General features: G+C 50.1%; 2 protein-coding genes across 2 annotated transcripts in view; one reads left to right on the forward strand and one right to left on the reverse strand.

Annotated features, from left to right (window-relative positions):
- Nucleotides 1-9,564: 9,564 nt before the first annotated feature.
- On the reverse strand, nt 9,565-13,633 carry ZNF511 (zinc finger protein 511). The gene is made up of 6 exons (XM_044748274.2): nt 13,436-13,633; nt 13,174-13,247; nt 12,642-12,843; nt 12,309-12,433; nt 10,775-10,903; nt 9,565-9,983 (listed from the first exon to the last, which is right to left on the reverse strand). The coding sequence occupies exons 1-6, from the start codon at nt 13,586-13,588 to the stop codon at nt 9,905-9,907; spliced, it is 762 nt and encodes a 253-aa protein (XP_044604209.1). The 5' UTR covers nt 13,589-13,633; the 3' UTR covers nt 9,565-9,904.
- TUBGCP2 (tubulin gamma complex component 2) overlaps nt 13,572-23,104 on the forward strand; it is a 31,355-nt gene continuing 21,822 nt past the window's right edge. Inside the window, exons 1-5 of the mRNA XM_014856869.3 lie at nt 13,572-13,710; nt 17,738-17,923; nt 19,343-19,471; nt 20,369-20,545; nt 21,893-22,052. Coding sequence (XP_014712355.1) covers nt 17,774-17,923; nt 19,343-19,471; nt 20,369-20,545; nt 21,893-22,052 — 616 coding nt within the window. The 5' untranslated portion in view covers nt 13,572-13,710; nt 17,738-17,773. The remainder of the gene's footprint in view (nt 13,711-17,737; nt 17,924-19,342; nt 19,472-20,368; nt 20,546-21,892; nt 22,053-23,104) is intronic.

The raw sequence follows: 23,104 nt of genomic DNA on the forward strand, positions 1-23,104 counted from the left end.
TTTTGCATCCATATTCACAAGACATATTGGATTATGCTTTTCTTTTCTTATGATGTCTTTGCCTGGTTTTGGTAACTCAGTACTGTCCTAGACTTATAAAAGGAGTTGGGAAGTGTTCCCTTCTCTTCTGTTTTTCGCAAGAGTTTTTGAAAAATTGGTGTTAATTTTTCTTTAAATATTTGGTAGAACTGGTGAAACCATCTGGTCCTAAACTTTCCTTTATGGGTAGGTTTCTGTTATTGTTGTTGTTTTGCTACTTTAATCTCTTCGCCTGTGAGAGGTCTATTCAGATTGTCTATTTCTTCTTGAGTCATCTTTAGTATTCTGTGTCTTTCTAGGAATGTGCCCATTTCATCTAAGTTATCTAATTTGTTGGCATACAGCTGTTCATAATGTTCCTTTATAGTCCTTCCTATTTCTGTAAGGCAGGTAGTAAAGTTCCCACTTTCATTCTGATTGCTGGATATAGGATTCTTGACAGCTTTTCCCTTGAGCACTTTGAATATCTTATCCTACTACTTGCTGGCCTTCATTATTTCTCTCTCTCTCTTTTTGTGAGAAAGATTGGCCCTGAGCTAACATCTGTGCCAATCTTCCTCTATTTTATGTGAGATGCTGCCACAGCGTGGCTTGACGAGCAGTGCTAGGTCCACTCCCGGGATCTGAACCTGCAAACCCCAGGCCACCAAAGCGGAGCACGTGAACTTAACCACTATGCCACTGGGCCAGCCCTGTGGCCTCCATGATTTCTGATGGGAAGTCAGCTATTAGTTTTATTGGGGTTCCCTTATGAGTAATGAATCATTTTGCTCTTGTTGCTTTCAAGATTTTTTCCCTTATCTTTGACTTTCAGCATTCTTATGATGATGTGTCTGGATGCTCTTTGCATTTATCCTACTTGGAATTCATTGAGATTCCTAGATGTGTAGCTTGTTTTTCAATAAATTTGGGACGTTTTCAGCCATTATTTCTTCAATTTTTTTCTTTTCTTTTTTTTGTTGCTTCTTTCCCTGTCTTCCCTTCTGGTATTCCCATTACATGTATATTGACTTTCTTAGTGGTGTTCCAAATTTCCCTGAGACCCTCTTCATGTGTCTTATTTTTCTTTGTCTATTCTTTGACTTCCATAATCTCAGTCAATCTTCAAGTTCATTTATTCTTTATTCTGCTATTTCAGCTCTACTGTTGAGCCCCTCTGGTGAGTTTTTAAAAATTCTTCAGTTGTTATACTTTTCAACTCTAGAATTTCCATTTGGTTCTTTTTAAATAATTTCTGTCTCTTTATTGATAGTCTCTATTTGATGAGACACTGTCTTTGTCCTGCAATTCTTTAATCATAGTTTCCTTTAGTTCTGTGAACATGTTTATAATGGCTACTTTGAAGTCTTTTGTGATAAATTCAATATCCTGTCATGCTCACATGCAGTTTCTGTTGCTTGATTTTCAGGCATATGAATTATACATTCTTGTTTCTTTGCATGCCTCATAATTTTTTGTTGGAAATTGGACATTACAGATAACATATTGTAGCAACTCTGGATACTGGTCCCCCTCCTCTGGGGCTTATTATTGTTATTTGTTTAGTGTTGGGCTGGATTATTTTAGTGAAGACTATCCCTTTATACCTCCCCACCCCCACAGTGTTAAGCCTCTGATGTTGCTCCTGAGGGAGATGCAGCTTCAGGTGTGCCCACAGTCATCCTGGAATGACAGTGCTTTCATAGGACTCTTGTGATGAGAAAACAGCTATTCTGAGTTGCTACCTTGGCATTTCACAGTATGACAACCCTGGCCACGCTGAGTCTACACATTTAGAGAAAGACCTGAGCTTAGGTTCCCTGCTTCAAGTTCCCCTTTGCTTCTCCCAGGTCATCTTTTAAAATGACCACTCAGAGTTGAGCCTTCCAAAAGTTAGTGATCTCCACCTCAACCACCTTATAAGTAACAGGTGCTTGCTACCCTGTTCTCTATCTCCTGCTCACTGGTGACCTGGGATAGAGAACTGCCCTTCTCTGGCTCATTCCCCCCACCCCTGCCCCCTCCCCAGCTTCTGGGATCTGTAAGTAATAAATCTTGTGACTCTACTTCCTTTGTGTGAGTGTATTGAAAATACACCTTCAATCAAAATGCCCCCAGGGTTTTCACTTCCTCAAAGTGGTAGTTCAGATGCTAGGGAGCTACCTGCCGACCCCTCTGTGAGTGGCTTGTGCCTCCTCATTCATCAGGTCATAATCTACATATTCTTAATTCAATGCACCGGCTACAGCCCCCAAAACAATTCTTCCTCTCTTTCCCTGACCACACCCAGCTGTTAAACTGCACTAATTGCCAGCTGACTGCTCCATTGTTTTCAACAATGCCCTGGGCATACATTCCTCTACAGACTAATCCAATCAAGTTCTGGCTCCTTTGAAAGTGTTCTGCGGTCAGTGTTTGATACAGGTATACCTTGTTTTATTGTGCTTTGCAGATACTGCGTTTTTACAAGATCCTCCACCACCAAAAAGATTACAATGCTTGGAAGGCTCAGATGATGGTTAGCATTTTTTAGCAATAAAGTATTTTTAAATTAAGGTATGTACATTCTTTTTTTTTTAGACATAATGTTATTGCACACTTAATAGACTACACTATACTGTAAACATAACTTTTATAAGCACTGGGAAACCAAACAATTCACAATAAAGTGACTCACTTTATTGTGATATTTGCATTATTGTGGTGGTTTAGAACCAAACTTGCAGTGTCTCTGAGATGTGCCTGTATTTGTTTTGACCCCAAGAGGGATCCTCCCAGTTCTTCTTTCCCTGGTTCCCTCTTGTGAACCAGCCTCCAGAATAGCCTGTCTCTTGGCCACCTTTCACCACCTCTTCACGTTCTTGAGAATGCCCTTGGACTTGAACTTCTCCACTGTCTATTGCAAATGAAGTCAGTTCCTTTGGGAAGAAATTAGGAGCAATCTGTTTTTCTGACTTGCTTTCCCTCCAGGCAAAATCTCTGAGCCAGGGCTCTGGAGCTGGGGTGAGGACAAGGGCAAACTTCTCCGTGAGTGACACCCGTGCTCTCGGAGCTCAGTGGGAGGGCATCAGCCTGATGTCCTCTCTGCTTACCTCTTCTGGCATGGAACACTGCCTCACAGCAGGGCAATGGTGATCAGGGCCCCAGTATGTGGGGCGGTGCCTCCCCCAGGGTGGAGCCTCTGCTCCGTGGGTGGGGGCTGGGCAGAAGAGAGCCCTTCCTCTCAACCAGACTTATTTGGACTCAGCCTCAGCAACAGGCACTGGGGGCACCGCTCCTTTGGAAGGAGGCCCTCCAACTGGGAGCCGAGGGGAGTGCTCTTAGCTGCGGCAGTCTGGAGTGGAGTCTCTGCCTCACTGAGCTGGGAGAGAGGAGGGATGGGGTGGTCTTGGCTCAGATACCACAGGCTCTTTCCTTTCTTGCTGAATTTTCATAGATTTCTTGGATAGATGTTTCTTCTTTGCCTGTTTGCCCTTAGAACCATTCTCAGAAGCTTTAATTACAGTAGTCCTTCTTTATCTGCAGTTTCACTTTATTTGGTTTCAGTTACCCATGGCCAACGATAGTCTGAAAATATTAAATGGAAAATTCCAGAAATAAACAACTCCTAAGTTTTAAATTGTGTACCATTCTGAGTAGCATGATGAAATCTCGCACCACCTTCCGCTCCATCCCACCCAGGTCATACATCATCTCTTTGTTGGATCCTCAGACATCAACATCATCTGCTCCTGACACCCAACATTGGCACTGTCACGGCTCAATGATCCTCCTTCTCCATGGAGCTTATGATCCTCGGTCAGAAGGTCAATAGTAGCCTAGTGCTACTTCACAATGCCTACATCATTCATCTCATCATGTAGGCATTGTATCATCTCACGTCGTCACAAGAAGGGTGAGTAAAGTAAAATAACATAGAGAGAGACCACATTCACCTAACTTTTATAACAGTATATTGTTATAATTATTCCCTTTTATTATTAATTATTGTTGTTAATCTCTTACTGTGCCTAATATATAAACTAAATTTTATCATAGGTACATGTGTATAAGAAAAAACATACTCTAGATAGGGGCTGGTGCTAAGCACGGTTTCAGGCAGCCACTGGGGGTCTTGGAATGTATTTCCTGTGGATAAGTGGGGACTACTGTATTGCTGTGGTTTTTTGTTTTAATTTTTATTGTTTTTCCTAATTTTTACCAGTTTCACTAAGAATGGGTCAGTGGAGTGCCTCACATTGTCATCCTGGAGGTTGATCCTCAAGTAGTCTTGTTTTGTTTTTGTTAATTTTTTTTTCAGTTTGAGCATCTGATTCTGCATCCCAATAAGGTCCCCACACCGCCGCTGGCTGACGTGTGTTGTAGGTTTCGTGTCTGTAGGTTTTCCTTCTCTGTTCTTTATTGAAGAAACCAGGTTGTTTTACCTGTAGTTTTCCACAACCTGGATTTTTCTGCCTGCATCCCTGGGTGTCATTTAATGTGTTCTCTCATCTGGAAGCTTGACCAGTGCCTCTGACACCTCCGTGCCACCTCACATCTCCTCAGTCCATCTGTGAACTCATTTTTGCTGCAGCAACAAGCTGCTCAGGGGCAACCCAACAGCATCTCCCATCGGTCACTCCAAAGCTCTCTTTCTACTCTACGGCTTCTCTGCCAGGTGTGGGGTGCTGGACCATTCTGACCATTCCTGCCCACAAAGCTAGAAGTGTGAGGGAGTTAATATTCCATGGGGCAACCAGTAGATGAATCCTCTCTTCTCTGTGTCTTGGGTGGACACTTCTGAGGCACATCCTACAAGGTTCCTCACGGGTCTCCAATGGGTCAGAGCCTCAATTGCCCACAATGAGCACTACTCCAATAACCTCCCTGGTGGGTGGGCTTTCCCTCCTTCCTTGTTTCACCCTCTCCAGCCCCTCACTCCTGCTCCTTAGGATCATTTCTAATATAAACCACCTTCATGCAGCCCTCGTCTCAGGCTCTGCATTTGGAGGGAAGAGGCTAAGACAATCAGATTGTGCCTTAATGTCTTGGCAAGACTACTAATAGGAGCATGGTGAACTTCCATCAGGAAAAATCCAATGTCTGGTCCACTCTCTCTTTGCGATGTTAGCCATCACTGACATCGACAGCTTAGTCACCCTTAGGTATAGTTCTTGCAGGAAAGGTAGGACATATTCTTAATTTTTGTTAATTTACCAGCTTTCAAAATGACATTAGTTCCTGATATCCTCCCAAAGGGAGTCACTGAGGTTTTTGTCTTTAAAGAATGATTATGAGATCATGGATTTAAACATGCCTGATGGGTTTCACGCAATGGTGGCTAGTATTCTTGATGATGCTCACGCTGTCCTATCTTTGGTCGGTGGGTCTTTAAGTTGGCTCCCGAGTCCAACTTTAGTGTTCCTCAATAACCTCCTTGATTTCTAAAAACGAATCCAGGCTTTTCAGTAGAGCTACTGATTTAACAAATATGGAATATATTTTACAAGGTTATAGCAATACTTCTAATTTGGATTCAGACTACAGGGTTTTTATTACCTCCATTGATCTTAAATCTGTATCTTCTTTTTCCCATGCCAAAAAATTTCAGTTCTTGACTCTCCTTGGGTCATTTGGGACTTGGGACATTTGAGTTGTTTTCAGTCTTTAGTTGTTAAAAGTTTTATTGAATAAATTGCCTTTTGAGTGGATCTTTTGAATTTTTGCCAATGTGTCTTCAGGATACATCCCTTGAAGTAAGATGGCTGGGTCAAAGGGTAAATACAGAAGTAATTTTGTTAGCTATTGCTAATTTCTCCTTCTTTGGGGGTGGTGGCCTTCAGCATCCCCACTGACGATGTATGAGATGCCTGTCTGCCCACAGACTGAACAATAGCACACCATCCACCTCTGAAGTTTTGTCAGTTGGATGTGTAAGAAAGGGCCTCTCAGTGTGTTTTTATTTCTATTTTTCTAGCTATGAGTGAAATGAGGGGTCTGTTTCTATCCCTCGGATGTTTCACTTTGGCTAAGGGCTGTGTAAAGGCAACACAGGAAGGGTATTTGTGGAAAAACTGAATTGAGAGTAAAAACTCATACCTAATAATTTATTTTAAATGGTTCTAGATTGATAGCACCTCCACTCACATGACAGAAACAAATACTAATTTTTTCTAGAAGAACTCAGATGTGTCAGAGAAATTCCAGAGGTAAAGTTCAAAAGAATACAAACTCACAGCCAAAAATCACAAAATTCACCAGCAAACACGGCACCATGAGTGAGTCAGCAGAAAAAATGGACAGAAGAATCAGAGCCGCAGTCTTCAGATATTGATATCATCAATCAGAGAACATAAAACAAGTCTAATATGTTTACAAAATAAAAGAATGGATTGAAAATGTGATGAACAAGCTATAGAAATCCAGCAAATTATAAAAACAATGTAGAACTTATAGAATTGAAAACCGTAACTACTGAAATGAAAAACTGGACGAGTTTAACAGCATATTTGATACAGCTGGTAAGAAAACTAGTGAACTGCAAAGTAGATCCGAAGAAATTATCCAGAATGTAGCAAAGCCAGATAAGGAACAGAAAATATGAAAGCCTTAAGAAACATGGAAGAAAGGGCGAGGATGCCTAACATACATTTAATTGTAACAGACAATGGCCCAGAGGTAACATTTGAAGAGACAAAACCTGAGGTTCAAAAAACCCAGTGAGTGAAGAGCAAGCAGGGTGGGTGGTCTCTTCACCTGACAGCTCTGAGCGCACCACAGGACACCGTCAGAGAAACGACAAGCTGTCTTCTTTTTTTTTTTTTTAAAGATTTTATTTTTCCTTTTTCTCCCCAAAGCCTCCCGGTACACAGCTGTATATTTTTAGTTGTGGGTTCTTCTAGTTGTGGCCACCTCAACATGGCCTAATGAGCAGTGCCATGTCCACGCCCAGGATCCAAACCGGTGAAACCCTGGGCTGCACGAACTTAACCACTTGGCCACGGGGCCGGCCCAAACAAGGTGTCTTCTGAAGAACAGCCATCAGGCTGACACCTGGCTTCTCAGCTGCAACAAGGACAGCTGGAAGGCAGTGGAACAATGTGTCCAACATGCTTAGGGAAAAACTGCCAATCGAGTACTGCATTCCTAGCAAAAAGAGCTTTCAAGAACAAGAACATAGAGACTTTTTCAGCAAACAGAATTGAGAACGTTTGTTACTACTGGCTCTTACTGAAGGAAATGCTGAAGGTCCCGACCAGCAGAAGGAAAGTGTTCCCATTTAAAGAGTCCGAGAGGCAAGAGGAAACGCCCAGCAGAGGCAGTGCTCACGGTGGGTGGACTGACCGCCTGACCACGAGGAACCACAGCAACGATGTCTTGTGGGATCACAAACAGAATCCTGGCTACCAGGCACAACTCTACCAGTGCGCACGGTGTAGAGGGGCTGCAGCATCAACTGTCCTTGTACTCTTTAGGGAAAGGGAAGAGACACTGATTAATCTTACACTTGAACCAGCTAAGTATTTATACTAAAACTGGGGGGTAACTACTAAAATACTAAGTACAGTGTGCCTAACTTTCCAAATAACAGCATGAGAAAAGCAGCTCACTCCATGCAAAACAGGGCACAAAAAGGGAGAAAAGGCAGCTGGGGAAGGAGACACAAGGAGCAGGTGGAAACATTTCACACCGCAGATTTTGGACAGTGCATTGCAGCGGCACTCACGGGTCTGGATGGGACCCTGAGGAGCTCGGCCCAAGCTGACGGGACAGGGTGTTTCGTGCTGTGGAAGCAAACACAACATTCTGCCAGCTCCTCAGGTGACCGAGCACTTCACCTACCAGTTAGAAAAAACAGGCTCACCCAACAGGTTCTGGTCCTCTAGATAACAAAATGCTCTTTCACGTAAACCTAAGCATGGGAATCACATTTCCCACCACAGACAGACTGATGCAAACTCGGTGACCTTACACGCTGCTGGTATCCGGCAGCCGGTGCTGAGGTCGGACTCCCAGAGCACCTCCTTCTCTTGTAAACGCTCCCAGCTCTGAGTCTTCCTCCGACACCGCGACCCAAAACCAGGCAAGTTCTTGCAGCAGAAATAGAAGCGTCTCCTCAGAATTATTGATGCAGGTGGTCTTTTTTTTTTTGCATCAATAATATTCCTTACACTGAAGTTTCATATTCCGTTTTTTAGAAGAAAAACCAAGGCAGATTCAACAAGTAGCTTTCTAGGTAGGGGCGAAGCTAGGATTGGAGCCCAGGACTGGCAGTCCCCAAAGACTATGAAACACATGCCTGTGTGCTGGCTAACGCTGTGGGCAAGTGAATCTCAGATGTGCTGTTACGAAAAAGGCCCACGTGTTCGTGTGGAAGGGTGGGGTTACAGAGAGGACGCACAGGAGTTAGGGAAGGGGCGAGGTCCCCGAGGGGAGACGAGCAGAAAGAAGAGCATCTTTGCATGTTAGTGTTTTTCTCTGTTATGTTTTTCAAGAACCAAAGTGGGACCCTGGGCAGCCCTGCCATAGCCCCTCAGCCAAGGCTGGTCACCGCCCACCCAGAAGTGTACATCAGGTCTCTCATCGATACACTAGGCCTGTACTTCAGGTTTTACTCTTTTCCTTGCACACCAGGTCACCTGCTTTCAGGGTTTTTAGTGCATGGAGCTGCTGGCGTGATGCGACGCTCTCCTGGAGACCCCATCTGCTCCAGGTCTCCTGAAAGCTTTGGGTGTGACTCAGCAGGAGCTGGGCCAGCAGCCTCCGGACCAGAGTCACAGACCACCACCAGCTGCCTCCAGCCAAATCTAGAGCCCAGAGCAAGAGCAGGCCGGAGGTGAGACGGGGAGGCGGAGGCCCACCCTGCTGCTGCTGGCTGAGCCCTCAGGCTGGCACAGCTGGCATGCCAGCACCCCAGGTGCTGCTAGAGGGGATGTGGCCTCTGGGAGAGACTCTGCCAGGCCAAGCCCTGATTTTATCAAAACAGAGCTGATCCAGCTGTTTCTGTCGACTCGCTGCCTCTGGTGGCGTGCATCTATGCCCCACACACCCGCCCACCCGCCGCAGCTGCTCTGCCCTGCTGTAGCTCCGCACCTCTGCTGGGTGCCCTCTCTAGCCACGTTATCGTCGTCGACCGCCGATGAGAACTGCATGACTCTCATCAGTTCCACCCGGAAGACACCAGCCAGACACTTGGGTTCTGGTGCAGCCCCTCCCTCGCTGCAATGCCCATCCCTCTGCCCATCACTGTCCTTCATCACCGTTCCTCCTCCGGGATGCTGCCCGGCTGGCACTCCTCTTTCCCAGTGCCGACTGCCCTGCCCCGGGCTCCTGGGAATCCTTTCTAGTTTCCATGTCCCCCCAGTCAGGTCTGCTTCCTGACCGGGCATCTCTCACAGAGTCGTGAACTACTGAGGACTCAGACAAGCAAGACATCCTGCCCGGTCACCCCCCGAGGCTCTAAGATTTCATAAATCTTTCTGAAAACCAAACACTAAAAACAGAGCACTCACGGGTGATTACTGCTCATTTCCCCGTCTGATTCAACAATACGGGAAGGACGACTAAGCCCACTGATGAAGAACATTTACTTTTTGTGCTTAAAAAGGACACTCTGGGGATGGCCCCTGCAGAAGGAGGTGGGCCCGTCTCCAAGTCATCAGAGCACCCGCCAGGATCATTTCTGGAATCTGTGGGTCTCTCACTCCTTCTGATAACGGCTACTGATGTCATTCAGTCATTTGCCAAGGAACCCAGACATCGAGGGCAGCAGAGGCCTGGGTCCTAGGGGCCACAGCAGAAGGCCAGAGAAAAAGCCCATCGTTGACACCACGTCCTGCAAAAGGCAACTGTCTCCTGCCTCAGGGGCTGCTCAGAGGCCTGTGGCTCTTTCTCTTCGTCTCAGTCGTCACTGGTGTTTATTTCTTTTCTTGGTGCTTTTAAATCCTCGTGATGCCCCTTGACCAAAACAGATGGTAGGAGGTATTCTGAAATGAAAAAAAACCCTTCACACTCAACTATTATACCTTTTACCAACAAACAACCCAATTCATAACAGCAGTCTGATGTGTGCTTTCTTCTTGTTCCAAAATGCTCCCTCTCTTTCACCCTGTGAAGCATTCAGGACGTGGGCTCTCCCTTTGCACAGCCCAGGGCAGCTCCCTGTCTGCAGCTGGCCAGCATCCCTCAGGCCCGCTTCCTGTGGGAGTCTCCCAGCCACCAACGCACGCTTGCCGTGGAGAACTCAGCCAGCTTCTGCCAAGCTCTCCAGGGCTCAGACTTCCTTTCACCCCGTCGGATGAAACCCTAACTGCCCAACGGCTCCCGGGACTCACTCGTAGGCCAAAGTCTAGGCAAACGCTCAAAGGCAGCTGAGGGACACGAGTCTATCTTCCTGTCAATTTGGATTCCCTGGGAATTTTTTTCCCTTTTCCCCCAAATTAGATTTGAAATCAACTTTAACCCAACAAGAGCACGGTTCATGCTAGGAAAACAAACTCATGGGTTGTAACTTAAGAAATTACAACCAAGGTTCTTTCTATCTCTGTTTTGGCCATGTTTTGCATTTCTGTGCTGCAGGAGTTCCAAAAACAGAGTACACAAGAGAAATTAAGTTATTCAAGAGACAGGAAGAGTCATGCTTTCCATTCCCACTGAAGCCAACATCCCGACCCAGAGTCAGCTTCTCTCAGTGAAAGGGCCGGCCGGGCTCAACCCAGGGACTCTCCACATAAAACACGTGTTCAGAACCTGTTTCAGGAAGAGCCCAGGTACTGACCTGCGGCCAGCCATGTGCCTCTCACCCGCAGGTTCAGAGCAGACTTCCATGGCGTCCCCTTCCGCCTGCTCCCCTTCAGCCCCCAGGGCTTCTGCCGACACTTGCACGGTGGCCCTGGGCGTGGCTGGGCTGTGGAGGACAGAGAGGTGAGCGCTGGCTCCTGCAACCCCAGTTTTTCCCTAGAAATGAACTTCTGAGGAAGACGTTATTTTTCTCACAAAGATATCTCGTAACTATTTTGGCATAGTGTCATCTTCAGGCTACCAGGACAAGGAGCAAAATTACAGCAAGGTTGCAAGTGAATATGATAAACACCACATTTTACAAATCTAGGTATGACGACTACACTTTATCTTTCAAAAACAGTATTATTACAGTGCCGCGTGGTAAATGCCTACCAAGCGTACCAAAAGTTTTTTGTGACAATCAGTAAGAAATTTACTAAACTTAACTCTGCAACATTGAGAGTCTCCTCCCCAACACCAAGGTTTCCATCCAGCAGTGCAGGGTTTTCTCCTGAAAATGATCCCTCAGAAAGGAGTTACCGTATACTCAAGGCCTTACAAAAATCTCCCACGTTGCAGTGGGTTCTCAGAATTATTTTACTTTGAAGATTTTATTTTTTTCCTTTTCCTCCCTAAAGCCCCCTGGTACGTAGTTGTATATTCTTCGTTGTGGGTCCTTCTAGTTTTGGCATGCAGGACGCTGCCTCAGCATGGTCCGATGAGCAGTGCCATGTCCCCGCCCAGGATTCAAACAAAGGAAACACTGGGCCGCCTGCAGCGGAGCACGCGAACTTACCCACTCGGCCACGGGGCCAGCCCCAGAATTATTTCACTTTAAACAGTAAAGTTCTTTAGAGGCAAATAAGTTAGTCTAAAGAGGCTTCGATCAACGTACTATCTAGATGGTCACGAAGTTTTACCCAAAAACAATCAGTTACAAAACAGGGAAAGAAACATAACACAGATTCAAGAATTATCGCCACAGACATTTCCCCACAGTGGGCTCTCAACAGAACCGTGTAACAAATAGTTTTGTTGTCAAGTTCCTAAACGTGTACTGACAGGACAAACGAAACACTGGAGGCCCCACGTGAGGGGAGGGGCTCACGGCCTGCAACAACGTCCCTGAGGCCCACATCTGCTCCACTTGAGAGTGGCTGTGCCGAGCGGAGGTGTGGCACAGCCGTGTGAAGTGTGAGCATAGAGAACCACGGTGAGGTTCCTACACACCCAGGCAGACACTGGGAGGGCACCCCAGTCACTCCCAGCACAGAGCCCAGGAGGCCCGGGGCTCCCCTTCCTGTCCTCCTCTAGCAGGGGCCCCATACAAAACCACCCCCACTCATCTACCCTTTTTTGGTGACTCTCGACTTGTCAGGGTTTCCGTCACCTGCAGCTAAACATGAAGTTAAGCGACAGGGATGCTAAACTACACCATCTACGTCCTTAAAGTCTATATGCTCAAAAGGCTTTCTAAATTCAAGGGGTGGCCGCATCCTGCAGTGTGGACACCGTGTCACCTCACGTACCTTATGCTTTTCTTTGGTTTATCAAACCGAAAGTCCGCAGGGTAGAGGTGACGTCTCACCAGGTGATCCTTCCTGTCTTTGCTGGTCTTGAACTTCTCCGTGCACCCTTCCACCAAGCACTGATACTGAAACGGAAACAGCATGCCCTCCATCCTGACCCCCGGAGCCCTCGCCGCTCCTCAACGGGCACACCAAGGGCAGGGAAGGTGCCCCCTGGCCTTGTCCCCAACCCCGAGAGCTGGGAGTGGCACTCTGAGCCCTGCAGCCCGGATACCCACTGGACAGTTTGGGAACAAGCCCCCGGGGTCACTGCACTTGGCCTCGGTCACCCACCATGTTCTGCCTCTCAGACAGGATCTGGAACAACGAGTCGTGCCACTCCAGGATGTGGATGTCCAGCAGGTGTCCTGAGGGGAAGGCTCGTTTGCAGAAGGAGCAGACATTTCTGTGCAGAGTGTGGTAATGATGCTCATAGTCCTCCAGGGCGTCGAACACCTGGCAGCAGCCAGCCACCTGACAGGTGAACTCGGGCACCCTGACAAAGGAAACCGCCTGGTGGGAACACCATTCCCCTGGTGACAAAGACTGTCAGAGTCCCTGTCAACAGCTTCCTTTTAAGTGCCCTGATACAGCTTCGAATGTTTCTTTTACAGTCCCAAACCCTACCCTGTTAAGAAGTTAGTTTTCACACCAGCTAGGCGGAGGGGAGGCCGGCCTCTCAGGGCGAGGACAGGTGCAAGCAGGGGCGGGGCTGCAGGTCCCCCTCCTCCACCTGAGGGGCGGTGGCGGAGGGGTGGAATGGGGCCCCGGGAAGGGGCGGGGTGGGAGGCGGGGAGGGGACGGCGCTGGGCCCAGAGCCGCTCACCTGGGCCTCTCGGGCGCCCCGGCCACCTGCGTGAGCACATCCTGGAGGTACAGGTGCCGCTGCACGTCCCCGTCCTGCAGAACACGCGCGTAGTGGGTGGGCCGGGCGCCTCGCGGCCCCGCCCCCGCCCCGCCCCTCGGCCGCAGGCCCCGCCTCCAACCAGAGGCCCCGCCCCAGACTCAGCCCCGCCTTCAGCCAGAGGCCCCGCCCCGAACCTCAGGCCCCGACCCCTGACAACGGCCCTCCGCCTCAGCTCACGCACCTCGAAGAACTCGTGCTCCCGCGGGAAGCGCACCTGGCGCGCCGTGAAGCGGAAGGGCGCGGCGCCGGCCTTGGGGCTACGCTCCACGGGCAGCGGCTCCGCCGCACCGGGACCCCCGGCCAGGCGGGCGTGCACCGCGGGAGGCAGCTGCATCGCCCTGCGCGCCGGCAGCGCCGCAGCCTATCGGCCACCGTCGGCGGGCCGGCAGGGGCGGGGCCGGACGTGACGTCGCGCCACTTCCGCCGCGGGCGCAGGCTGGGCGCGCAGGTCCTGCGGTGAGTTGGGACCGGAGGGTGTTGGGCCCCTCCTGCGGACCTGATGCACAGCCGGTGCGGGCCGGCCTCCGCGTTGTGGCGCCGACGGTTCGGGTCCCGGAGCGGGGTCTCTGGTTTTGTCCTGAGCCCTGACGGTTCAGGCCGGCCCCGTGGGCGGCTCCCGCCTCCCTCCCGCCCTCGGCGCCGTCCTCTTGCCGGCGCCGCCCTTCTGTCCCTGCTAAGGGCTGCAGCCGCCTCTGCATCGTTCTTGGGTCTGGACCAGTCTCCAGGCTGGAGCCAGAGCTCAGGTTCCGTCATAACTCCTCTCGGCCTAAAGCCTTCGATGGCTTCCCGTTGCCCCGTCCGGGGCCTCCCGGCCCGTGAGGCCCTGCCGTTCGCCTGCCTCTCCAGTGTCCCCATCCCATCCCGTCCCATCCGCTCCAGGCGCGGACAGGGCGCGGCGCCAGGTGCGCACGGGGCCGGTGGAGAAGTCAGGACGTCCCTGCCGTCCCGGAGCCTGCAGCCGGCAGAGGGGACAGACGTCCAGCTGCTGGATGTTACCTAGTTCATGTGGTGACGGGTGACACGTCAGGCACGCGGGGATGCGTGAGACCTATCGTAGAGGACGGCCGAGGCCCGCCGAGACTTTAACTCTCCACTCCTCCCCGCAAGTGTTTCAGCCTTGAGCAGGCGAGTGCGTGCCCACGTGCGGTGGCAAGGAAAATGGGGTGCTGTTTCTTTAAGAAGTTAAAAACGTAACTACACAGAAAAGTGTGATTTAAAAATATAATCAGAAACTTTTAGTAACTTCATTTTGGTGGTGAAGGTTTGTGACTACACGTCCTCGACCAGTCATTTTCACGCCTGAGAAGAGCTCTGGTCAGATCCAGACCAGTTTTCATCTCTTATATTTTACTTTCTTGTCTCTGAGAAAGCAAAGCATTAGGCTCTTGACATTTTCCACAATTTTTAAAATAATGTTTTTCACGCCAGTTTGTGTAGTTAGCTTTGAGCTCTTCAACAAAGACTGCTTTCCACTTCCCTCTTTGTTTCAACCAGCCGTTCGTGGTGAGTGTGTGCCTGATGCTGCATGGACATGACGTGTGCGTGAAGTGTTGCCGCCTCGCCCGGCTGGCTCACACTCAGTGTGAGGAGGAGTGAGTTGTGCTCAGTCGCAGAAGTCTGTGTCTGTCCACTTGTGGCGAATGATGGAACTCAGGAGCATCAAAAAGACCACGTGAGGGGCCGGCCCTGTGGCCCAGTGGTTAAGTTAGTACGCTCTGCTTCGCGGCCTGGGGTTTCGCCGGCTTGGGTCCTGGACGCACACATGGCACCACTCATGAGGCCATGCTGAGGCTGTGTCCCACATGCCACAACTAGAAGGCCCCACAACGAAAATACACAACTATGAACTGGGGGGATTTGGGGAGAAAAAGGAAAAATAAAATGTTAAAAAAAAATACCATGTGAGCCATTGCAAGTAAATATTCCTCAAAGCTGTTGTCAGTGGAGACACTGTTGGTGTTTGGGGGGAGGGGAGGGTGCCTCTGTTGCTGTTGAGCTTCCCTGGCCTCCTCCTGCTAAGCACTAAGAGCACCCTTCCAGTCACTGTCACAACCAGAGGTTACCCCTACACCTTTCCAGAGGTCCCCTGAGGGGAGGTACCACCTGCAGGGGGAGCCAGATGCCTTGCCAGAATTGTTCCCCAAATCCACATAGAACGGCAGACTCCTCGTAGTATTACTACTTGTGACGTGGGCTGTCTGTGGTTTTATTTCTGCCACAAATGTGAAGTTTCATGAAGATGGTCTTTGAATAAATATTTCCTTAGATGATCTTTTTTCGGAAGAGTTCTCTCCACCTGCTTGTTTCTGGTGGAGGGGTGTTTTGTGTCGTGGTAAACGCAATATTCTTGCCGTCTGGCGTGACCAAGGTGGTCCTCGGTCCAGCCGTTGCAGGACAGCCTGCAGGCCTGGGGGAGCCTCGTAGACTGTGGGTAACCCGGTTGCCCTTAGGAATGCAGAGGCCGTCATTGGGAGAGTTGACGTTGTCTTCGATGTTTTCTCTAGTTTGCAGTGCCTACTTCAGGACCCTCGGTGACTAATGGGATACCCAGTGATTTCGGATGTTGTCGGTGATTCAGATCCAGTTTTCCTTTTGTAAAACCAACCATTAATCAGGCAACAGTGAACACTTCCGGTGGTGGCTTTATGTGGTAATAGCTGCAGCACTTGTCCCTGCTTTTCTGATAACACTCGTGCAAGAGCTCACTATGCGCAGGCCCTTCGGGGCCCTATACAAATGGTTGATCTCCACAGCAGCTCTGGGTAGCTTTTACTACTCACGCTTTTCAGAGGAGGCTGAGAGAGGACGAGCTCCTTGCCCAGGGCCCTCCGGCCTGGAAGCAGCCAAGTCAGGGTTCAGAGTGGCTGGGGCACCACAGCCCACGCACTGCTGCGCCTCGCGCCTTTAACTGTGGTTCTTAGGAGCGCCTGATTTAGAAAGGATGTGCACTAGTGACTTAACTCACCAGCTCGTGTTACTGTTCTGCTGTCCCGTGTGAGATACCCTGCCTCGGGCCAGTATTCAGTGTTTGTATACTGTGACACAATGACGTTTATGTATGGAGACCTAGTTTTCCGTCACGCAAGATTAGAGTCTCACTTTGTTAATGTGGAGTTAGAAATTAAAGTTGACTGTTGGCATGTTGCGAGGGTATGTGCTGAGTCTTCTCCACTTGAGGTTTTCCTCAACTTGTGGCTTGTCTTCACTGGAGCTGCTAGCACAGTGGTTCTCAACCTTTTTATGGGTCACAGAGCCTTTGAGAATCTGTTGAAAGACCCTCTCCTCAGAAAATTCACAGACAAAAATGATTTTACCTCTGATTTCCAAGGGTTCTTTTGTGATCCCAGATCAAGAACCCTTGCATAGGTATATTGAAACGTTTATGTGCAGATTGTGAAGTGTGCTTGTGTTCATTTTTTGAATCTGTGGCTGGTTGCCATGGATTCTCTCTTCTCCCCTTTTGTCAGTATTTGTGATCATAATGGCTAACTGGTCAGCAGTGGCAGAGCACAACCCCTGTGCAGACCGCTGCTGTCCCGGTGTAGTAGCCGTGTGCTGTAATATGCTGTGCACTGTACTGTCTGCTTGGTGGGATCTGAGTTACGATTTTGACCCCAGAGAGTTGTGTGTCTAATGGTGAGACCCTAGACCCTAGGACATCTGGTCAACAGGGCAGACTGAGCTGAGGTGGAATCCTACCCAACTCAAATGCATAGGAGAACTATGGTAATCTTACTGAAAGCATCTTCGTATACAGCCAAGTTTGGACAAGGAATGGAAATGTCTTGGCTACCAGAGTGCAGAAAGAAGGCAGCACTGGAGGTGTGAATGGAGGTGCAACTGGACAGCTCAGGGTTTGCGAACCAGGTGCGGGCCTCACAGGTGGGAGCTGGAGTTTTGATATTCATGCCAGGACGGGGCAGTGGCTTAGGCCTACACAGACCTCCTTGCGTAGATTCAGGACCCCTGAAGGGCCAGGACCACTGTGTCTGCACAGCCAGAACCAGAAAGCTCTGTTTGCCAGCCGACACGGGGAAGCTCCCTGCTGGCCCAGAGCCATGTGTGGTTGAAGTCACCCAGGAGGAAGGAGGACTCAGGCCTGTGGGGCCAGATCCACACTGTCTGCACATGCCAGCTCCCTGAGCTGAGGAGTGAGCCTGGAGACTGGCTGCAGCTAAGGAGACTCAGAGCTGTGGATTCCCAAAGGGAGCATGTCCGCTGAGGATGAGCTCCCAGCAGGAAATGACAGACCACAGCAGTGAATGCCACCAGGACAGAAGACGATTCACACCCCAGGAATGAGCCCCAGGTGGTAGACAGTTGGCAAGAGGCTGTAGTGGCGGTGTCTATGAGGGGGAATGTCGGGGCTGGGCCATGTGATGATTTGGCTTCTGTAAAACCTATTGTTGACCAAATTCAATGGCTTGTAGATTTTTTCATTATAGGTTTTTGTTTTTATAAACTGCTTTTCTCTTACCTTTAGAAGAATGTATTGTGATGTTGTCTCAGAGCCAAAACCATGAGTGAATTTCGCATTCACCATGACGTCAATGAGCTGCTCAGCTTGCTGCGTGTCCACGGAGGGGATGGGGCCGAGGTCTACATCGACCTGCTTCAGAAGAACAGAACCCCATATGTCACAACCACTGTGTCTGCACACAGTGCCAAGGTGAGTGCCCATCCTCACTGCAGCTGTGTGCCCTGGGCAGTTGGGCCCCGTCCCCGCTGCAGCTCTGTGCCCTGGGCAGATGGGCCCTGTTCTCACTGCAGCTCTGTGACCTGGGCATGTGGGCCCCGTCCCCGCTGCAGCTCTGTGCCCTGGGAAGATGGGCCCCGTCCCCGCTGCAGCTCTGTGCCCTGGGCAGATGGGCCCCGTCCTCACTGCAGCTCTGTGACCTGGGCAGGTGGGCCCCGTCCCCGCTGCAGCTCTGTGCCCTGGGCAGATGGGCCCCGTCCTCGCTGCAGCTCTGTGACCTGGGCAGATGGGCCCCGTCCCCGCTGCAGCTCTGTGCCCTGGGCAGGTGGGCCCTGTCCTCACTGCAGCTGTGTGCCCTGGGCAGGTGGGCCCCATCCCCGCTGCAGCTCTGTGCCCTGGGCAGATGGGCCCCGGCCTCACTGCAGCTCTGTGACCTGGGCAGGTGGGCCCCATCCCTGCTGCAGCTCTGTGCCCTGGGCAGGTGGGCCCCCTCCCCGCTGCAGCTGTGTGCCCTGGGCAAGTGGGCCCTGTCCCTGGTGCTGTGCTGTGCACAGAGTTCACCTCCCTGACTGGGCGGCCACAGCAGTGCCAGTGGTGATAGCAGACAACGCTTGTTGAATGCTTTCCATAGACCACGTGTTCTGCTGAACTCAGTGCTTCTGTTGACTCCTCAAGGCACTTCCTGTCATTCATCCCATTGTACAGATGAGTAAATGGAGGCTCAGGGAGAGCACTGCACTGTCAGTCTGACCTCAGAACCCAGACTCTTGACCACTCCCTCCCTGTGTTCCATGAGGAGGAGACTCCATATATCCTCTGGATGTGTATTAACCACATTAAAGTCCCTTTAAAGTGGATTTTTTTTGTTTATTCAAATAATGTCTAACTTAAAATTATAGATCTCTAGTAAAGATAATTTTGAAATCTATTTTTGAAAATGTGCAAAGCTTCACTTACTTAAAAAGCTTAATAATGGCACAAGGATAATTAGAAAAATTCACTGAGCAGGATAGAGAGTTCAGGAACACAGAATTATGTTTAATTTATGATAAGGGGACCACTGTCACTCAGTAGGAAAGCATCCGAACCCTGAGCCCGTGCGTAATAAGAAGTTGCAGAGAGCTAGAGGTAAGTGTATAGAGGACACGTGAGCTACTGGGAAACGAGTGGTGTTGGTCTGCGGCTCAGGAAGCACAGCGGGGGGGGACCACAGAGGAGGACGTGGGTGGGTTCACAAAACGTTCTCGGGAGCTTTCTTAGTTTTATTTCAGACGTACATGATTATTTAGCCTACCGAATTTCACTTTATTTTGGCTTTTGTGTTTATTTTCTGGAAGAGTTTTTAAAGTGCTTAGTTACTGTTTCTAAATCACTTGTGTTTATGCTTTTGAGGTTAAAATAGCAGAATTTTCTCGTACTCCAGAAGACTTTCTAAAGAAATACGATGAGTTGAAATCTAAAAACACAAGGAACCTCGACCCACTGGTGTACCTGTTGTCAAAGCTCACGGAAGACAGAGAGGTAATGTCTGCTGGGCACGCACACACCGTTCCTCGAGAGTGACGGGAAGGATGTCCTCTGTCTCTGCAAGATGAACATCCATGTGCTCCTGGGGGAGCTGAGTTGTGGAGTGGTTCTAACGAATGTTTTAAGCACCCACGAGTCACTCACTGAGATAACTCCTCACGAGTCTGAGGTCACTGGCGCCGCCTCACAATCTTGGGCCTCACTTCTGCTGACCCATAGCACCTGCTCATTGGTCCTCTCCCACTTCCTGCCAGTAGGTAACACAGGAACGGGTTTATGGTGCATCGGGACGAAATGGCTCCTGATGGCGAGAAGCACGAGAACTATTAACAGGAGTTATCTCCTGGGGTCGGGGGCTTTAGTTTTCATCTTCTCCTGCCATGTTTTTGTCGGTTTTAAATTGACCACTGTTACTTGTGATACTAAGAAAAGCATGTGTTGAGGCCAAGGGAGCCATGGCACACAGGAGGGTCCAGGGTTGTGTTGGGTCCTTTTTCTCACTTTACAAGACCCGGAGTCTGTTTAGGGGTGAAGGGTGTGACCAGGCCCTTGTTGACCACCAGTGCTAGAGATAGATAAAGGGAAGTGGTCTAGCTGAAACAAGGGAGACCAGTCACATGTAGAGAAAAGGCTGTACCATTGGGAATGGAGTTTGGGAATTGGCTGTCAAATCAGCTGTAGGATTTCCCTCCTCTCATGATTTGAGGATGTGGCACCTCGTGATGGGAAGCATCCAGAGACCAGAGTGCAGCTCACGGTCTAAGGGGGACCACCTGCTCTCACCACCACGTAGTTATTGGAGTTAGGAGAGAAGGAGGTGGGGTTGGCTGTGTCTGGCAGAGTGCACGAACCTGACGGCCCAGGGTAACCTGGGGTTTTGTGTGTTTCCAGACTCTGCAGTATTTACAACAGAATGCAAAAGAGAGAGCTGAGCTCGCAGCTACTGCAGCCGCCAGCAGCACCACCAGCTTCAGTGCCCCCGCCACAGCCTCCAAGATCTCCATGCAGGAGCTCGAGGAGCTGAGGAAGCAGCTCGGCAGTGTGGCCACAGGCTGCACATTGCAGCAGGTACCTCGCCCGTTGTCTGTTAAAGCTGAATCTGCATGTGGAGACACTGAGGCCTCGCTCCTAGTCAGGACCTGACTCTGCATAGATGAGCCCTGGGCCCCGGGAGCGGATGACCGGTCCAGCGGGCTCTGGCTTCCCCAGGCACTCCTGGGTCTCAGCTGGTGCAGACTGTGATCCCCATTTCTCTCCGTTAATTTTTGACCATTTGCTTTTAAGGTTATCTTTAAGGATAACTTTCTGTAGGTCATTTTCTTACTGCTATATCACTGCTTTTGGTTTTATGTCCTGCCCTGTCTCTTTTTTTTTTTTAATTTTTTTTAAAGATGGGCACCTGAGCTAACAACTGCTGCCGATCTTTTTTTTTCCTGCTTTTTGTCCCCAAATCCCCCTGTACATAGTTGTATATTTTTAGTTGTGGGTCCTTCTAGTTGTGGCATGTGGGACACCGCCTCAGCATGGCCTGATGAGCAGTGTCATGTCCACGCCCAGGATCCAAACTAGCGAAACCCCGGGCCGTCAAAGTGGAGCGCGTGAACTTAACCACTTGTCCACGGAGCCAGCCCCTTGCCGTGTCTCTTGAAATAAGTCTGTCTTCTTATGGTATTGTCTCTGTGGCCTTTAAGCCCCCTCGGAGCTACATCCCCCTGAGGGTCTGAGCTTAGTGTGTGCTTGTTGACCATGGCAGCTCTGACAAGGACAACAGCTGGCGCTGGTTGGCATGTCCAGCCCCTTGCGTTGTCCTCACGGCACTACCCTGTGATGACAGACAAGGAAACCAAGTTTGCACTTTCCCGTCCTACTGACCACCCCTGAGTCGGTGCTTCCAGGCTGCCCAGCGCCCTGGTCTGCCACTGGCGGCTGGTCCCGCAGGAGGACCACTGCTCTGTGCACATGCCAGGAGCCAGCCTTTCCCGGTGTGGCCTCGTTGATCAACGTCTTGGCCCTGAGGGGATCAGTTGGGGCGCCCCTTCTCCAGCCATCTGTCCCTGGGGCCTTGTCTTCACCCTGCAGGTCATGTGTGGACTTGGAGCCACCAGGAGCGAGCGACTGAGACTGTGCACAGGTGTTGCAGAGAATCGGCTGCTCTGGCAAGGTGCAGCCCTTCTCTGGTGTTCCTGCTTGACTGTGGGCCCCGCACAGGCTCAGACCCTGATGAGGGCCTGGGTCCTTTGTCTCTCTCATCTCCAGCGCCTTGCACTGTGACAGGCCCAGAGACATTCGTTTCATGTCCACCCGTATTTATTGAACCCTTGTGTGCACAGCAATTGACTTTCAATGCCATAGATGTGTGTGTTTTAAGCATTTGTACTAAATTTTTCTGTTTTTGTTTTTAAAAATCCTCACTAGTCTCTGGAACTTACAAGAAAGATGCTTCGAGACAAGCAGAACAAAAAAAATTCAGGCCAGCGCCTCCCTGTCTTCCCAGCGTGGGTGTATGAGAGACCCATGCTGGTCGGGGACTTCCTCTCTGGCTCGGGCTTAAGTACAGACACGGCTGTGCCCATAGGTACGTGATGCGTTTATGTCTTAACACCCTGGGGTTTCGTGGCATATGCATGCATGTTGATGCCTCAGCAGGGAGGGCAGAATGTGAGTGACGTGCCAAAGCCCCGCAGCAGGCGGGTGATCACGGCCGTCACCCAGGCCCTTTGCTGCCCTTGGTCACATGGTGATGCACAACGCCTGCTGACAGCTGTGCTGTACCAGTTTACCAGTGACTGGCTCTCTGACCTTTTGGTGCAGACCCTCGGACACTTCCAACAGCAGCATGTGACCGTGGCAGGTTTGCTGCAGTAGTGACGGGTCCTGGCCCGTGTGTGTCGAGTTCAGGTGGTTTGAGGGGCATCTGGGGATGTGTGCATGTGCACACTAGGGCTGCATCTCACAATTCACAAGTACTTTCATAGATTGAAAGCCAGACCTCACCAGTTAAGGATGTGGAATGCCTGCCATGTCCTGTCCTCCTGGCACGTGGTCCATGGTGGAGAGGAAATGCCTCGGTGCCCTTTCCTTTCCCTCATCACCGTGGCTCTGTGTGCAGTAGTTAGAGACACAAACACCTGTGTTCAAGTTAATGAAAAGGTGTAGAAAACCATCTACTCTCTACAGCCCTGCGTCGCTTAGCAACTGCATACATTCTGAGAAATGCCTAGTTAGGTTATTTTGTCGTTGTGCGAACATCACAGAGTGCACTTACACAAACCCAGGTGGTACAGCCTCCTACACACCTAGGTGCTAATCTTACGGGACCACTGTTGTACATGTAGATTGTCATTGACTGAAGCGTCATCATGCGGCACATGACTGGTTGTTTTCAGTGGTGATCCAGACTGTTAAAGTTTCCATGGGAGTCACACTCACTGAGCCTAAAGTCAGCCAGGGGCTGTATTGAAGGGCCAACAAGCAAGGTGGGCAGGGCTTCCCAGGGGCACCGGGGTCTGGGGACACTGTGGGGTGAAGGCCCCAAATGCTGGAGGTGAGGGGCTAGGGTGTCCCTAGGGGCGCTCTGGCATGCAGATGTGGCAGATGAGACCCTGGGGGATCCTTGTCAGCAGGGCT

This window comes from Equus asinus, chromosome 2 (genome assembly GCF_041296235.1).
Source record: "Equus asinus isolate D_3611 breed Donkey chromosome 2, EquAss-T2T_v2, whole genome shotgun sequence".
NCBI lineage: Eukaryota > Metazoa > Chordata > Mammalia > Perissodactyla > Equidae > Equus > Equus asinus.